The sequence below is a fragment of the Tupaia chinensis genome, unplaced genomic scaffold (assembly GCF_000334495.1).
Source record: "Tupaia chinensis unplaced genomic scaffold, TupChi_1.0 Scaffold000323_1, whole genome shotgun sequence".
Lineage (NCBI taxonomy): Eukaryota > Metazoa > Chordata > Mammalia > Scandentia > Tupaiidae > Tupaia > Tupaia belangeri.
Window position 1 is genome coordinate 1,706,007 of NW_006159817.1, and position 4,144 is coordinate 1,710,150.

At 47.6% G+C, this 4,144-nt stretch overlaps 1 gene segment (V, D, J or C); it reads left to right on the forward strand.

Moving 5' to 3' along the window:
* The first annotated feature begins 1,941 nt into the window (after nt 1-1,941).
* LOC102496270 (immunoglobulin lambda variable 6-57-like) lies at nt 1,942-2,669 on the forward strand. The segment is given in 2 exon segments: nt 1,942-2,099; nt 2,224-2,669. Coding segments are annotated over 2 exon segments (384 nt in total).
* Nucleotides 2,670-4,144: the final 1,475 nt, after the last annotated feature.

The following is a 4,144-nucleotide window of genomic DNA, read 5'->3' on the forward strand; positions in this document are numbered from 1 at the left end:
GTTATCACTGAGAAACTTAGCTAGCTGAGTGAGAGGAAACCAGAATACTTGCTCACAGTATTTTCCTTTTAAGCAAATTACTTACTGTATTTTTATGGCAAGAAGGAGAAAAAGTGTTAAAATGGCTTCTAATGAAGTCAGAGAGATTTACATGCTGAATGACCAATGTGTTTAGTAGAGACAAAATAAACCAATAAATGATTTTTAAATATATAAACACTGTATGATTCCACTTATAGGAGGTATGTAAAGTGGTCTAATTCAGGGCCAGCAGGTGGCACGGTGGACTCCCACATGACCAGCCATGGTTCAAGTCACAGACCAGACCCAGTGGCTTGAAAATCACTCCGGGCATGTGTGCACACTTGTCCAAAATCCCAAGAGGAGAATGGAGGAGGAGGGATTGCGGCGTGGCCATTCTCCCTTGTGGGGTGGTTTCTCACTTTCCCTCTCTCTTTCTCCAGTGAGTGTATTTGCCCTATGGCAAAAATCAAAACCAAAACAAACCAAGAAGTAGTCGAGTTCCTAAAATCTTAAAATAAAATGATGGCTGTCGATGGCTGTAAAAGGGGAAGGGTGAGATGTTTCATGGGTATAGTTTCATTCTGCAAGATAAAAACATCTTAGAGATGTGTTGCACAACAAGGTGACTACCGTAAACACTACTGAATGGTATGTTAAAAACGGTAAAGATGGTGCACCAGGGTTTCGTGTCGGTCACCTACTCTCCAAACACCATTTATTCTTATTCTACTTCAGAATCACTGGCCCTAATCACGTAACGCCTTTAATAAAGAGGCTCACATTTTGCTTAAAACAAATGTATTATAAAAATAAAAGTAAGACTGGCCCAATGAAAGATGAAAAATCTAGATTTAGCTTACGCATGTCTCTGCTCTACCTAGAAAACCCAATTTTTCACCGAGGCAAATTGTCCCAAACTCTTCCAATTCTTCTGGCTCTGTAGAATTTTCATTCTAATATCTATTTCGAACCTCCTTGGAATTGACTGACTACGGGCTCTGTTTCAGTTGTCCTCTGATCCACACCCAGGCTCACCCCTTCCTGTCATGTCAGGGTCTTTATGGTCCTGTGGTGCATTCTTTTTTTTTTGGGAGAGGTTTTAGCTACAGGGCGCGTGTGCTCGCCAGAAAGACAGAGAGAGACAGAGAGACAGAAAGCGAGAAATCAACCCCCAGGGGGGATGGCCACGCCGCAATCCCTTCTCCTCCATTCTCCTCTCAGGATCTTAGGCACACACGCATACGCGCCTGACATGAGTTTAAGTCACTGGGTCCAGGACTCGAACTGCCTTTGACTACATGGGAGTCCAGTGACATAGACGTTATGCTAACTGCTAGTCTCTGGTCCTATGGTGCATTCTAATGGTGACATTTGGTCTCCTATCTCAGGGCTCCTTCCTCTTCCTGCTGGAGTGTCTGGGGCCCCATCAGTGAAGGGCTCACAGGTGGTCACTCTGGAGAAGGCGGAAGCCTCACTGCCACCTCCTTCTAGACAGAGCCCACTCTCTTGTGATAGTCATTATTGCCAATACAACAAAAGGTGGCTCGACCAGAGTGGTGGCCCTTGGCCTGTCCAGATAGATAGGAAGGTTGAATGTAAAATGAGCACAGGGTTTTGTGTAGACGCACCCAGGCCCAGGGCTGGAATGGTCAGAGGGTGAGGAGAGCAGTGATTCTGAGCTCCAGTACTGGCCAAGGAGTGATGAGTCTCCTGTATCCACCAGAGGGGGCTGTGGTGCTAATCCCCTGCTTTGGGCCCCTCCCGCACCCACACCGCACCCCCCACCCTGTTGTTTTCTCTATTCAAGCAGGTGTTCTTGTGCACACACAGGGTGGAAAATAGCACTCACTCCGTTTATCATTTTTTTGGGTGGAGCCCAGAGCTGAAGGAGAGGCCTTTGCAGCCCCTAAGAAGGGAGAGATTTGCATGGAGACCTCACAGCCTTAGCAGCAGGATGACAGATAAGGAAGCTTGGTGGCCCCATTATTGACTGTCGGGCTGACAAAGAGGAGCCTGGGACACCCCCATCATGGCCTGGCCTCTGCTCCTCCTCACTGTCCTCATCCACTGCACAGGTGGCTCGCTGCAGGGGATTCTGGGAGGATACCTAGATGTCACTGGGTTAAGGACCACTCTTGTTGCCCTGGGAAGCAGGTCTGCTCAGTCCTCACCGATCTCTGTCTTTGTCTTTCCTTGCAGGATCTTGGGCTGACGTCACGTTCACTCAGCCCTCCTCTGTGTCAGGGTCTCCTGGGCAGAAGGTCACCATCTCCTGCACCCGCAGCAGTGGCAACATTGGGGACAATTATGTGTACTGGTACCAGCAGCGCCTGGGCAGTGCCCCCACACTGTTGATCTACAGGGATAACCAAAGACCGTCGGGGGTTCCTAATCGGTTCTCTGGCTCCATAGATGGCTCCTCCAACTCAGCTTACCTGACCATCTCTGACGTGCAGCCTGAAGACGAGGCCGACTACTACTGTCAGTCTGGTTATGGTAACGACTACACACAGTGCTCCAGATCCACGGGGAAGTGAGACAAAACCTCCCCAGACTGTCCTACCCTGGGCCCGGCCTCATCTAGACCCCACCAGGAAGGATTGCCCTGTCTTGGCTGTTGCTGGAATGCCAGCATTGGACATTTTTTGCTCTACAGGTTTCCTGTTTTTCTCCCCAAACTTGATTTCATGTTCCCATGTCCTCATGGAAAATTTCCTGGTCTCTTGTCAATCATTCACAGAGAAGATTTAGTTTAAAACAGGGGTTTCGAACCTTGGCACTATTGACAATGAGGTTCCAGTCATTCTTCATGGGACCATTGTTCTGTGCATTGCAGGATGTTGAGAAGCATCTTTGCCCACACACCAAAGCCAACCCTTCTCCAATAAACTGTCCAGGTCTTGTGAACTATTCCCTGGGGACGATGTCATCCAAGTGTGAGTATTACTGTGTTAAAAGAGCATGGTCTTGGGACCAGCAGTTAGCGTAATGGCTATGTCGCTGGACTCCCACGTAGTCGACCGTGGTTTGAGTCCCAGATCCGGTGGCTTAAACTCATGCCGGGCACATGTGCGTGTGTGCTCAAGATCCCGAAAGGAGAATGGAGGAAAAGGGATTGCGGCATGGCCATCCCCCCTGGGGGCTGATTTCTCTCTTTAAATCTCTCTGTCTCTCTCTGTCTGTCTGGCGAGTGCACATGCCCTATAGCAAAAACACCTCTCCAAAAAAAATAAAGAGCATGATCTTAGTTATTTAAAAGCCTTTGGCTTTGAATCCTATTTAAGGATTAAAAAAAACAATTATTCTATTGAACTTTATTTTTATTTATTTTTTAACTTACTTACTTGTGTATTCAAATTTGACTAGAGAAGGACATAGTGAGAGAAAGAGAGAGAATGTGAGAAGGCAAGCCTCCAGGTCCAAGCCTCGAACCTGTCGGCCATGTGGGAGCCCAGGGAAGTAACTACCATACCACCTGCTGGTCCTGTGTTTATATGCTTTTTAACTGAACCTGAGGACATTACATGAAGTGAAACAGACTAATTTAAAAAATAGAAGCACTGTACAATTCTGCTTAAATGAGGTATCTAAAGTAGTCTAGTTCAGGCCCAGCAGGTGGCACGGTGGACTCCCATCTGATCGACATGGTTTGAGTCCCAGATCAACCACTTGCCACTGCAGGTGGCCCTGGATTCCCACATGACCAACCATAGTTTGCGTCCCAGACCTGGTGGCTTAAACATCACTCTGGGCGTGCGTGTACACTTGCCCAAAATCTTGAGAGGAGAATGGAAGAGGAGGGATTGTGGTGTAGCCGTTCCCTGCAGTGGGTGATTTCTTACTTTCCCTTTCTCTTTCTCTGGTGAGTGCCCTTGCCCTATGGCAAATATAAAAACAAATCAAAAAGAGCCCCAACAAACTAGTTCATAGAATCATAAAGGAACACGATAGTTGTCATTGGCCGTAAAAGAGGGAAATGAGGGGACCAGCAGATGGCGTAATAGTTATGTCTCTGGACACCCATGTAGACGACCGTGGCTTGAGTCCTGGACCTGGTGACTTAAAACTCACGCCAGGAGCATGTGTGTGCATGCTCAAGATCCCAAGAAGAGAATGGAGG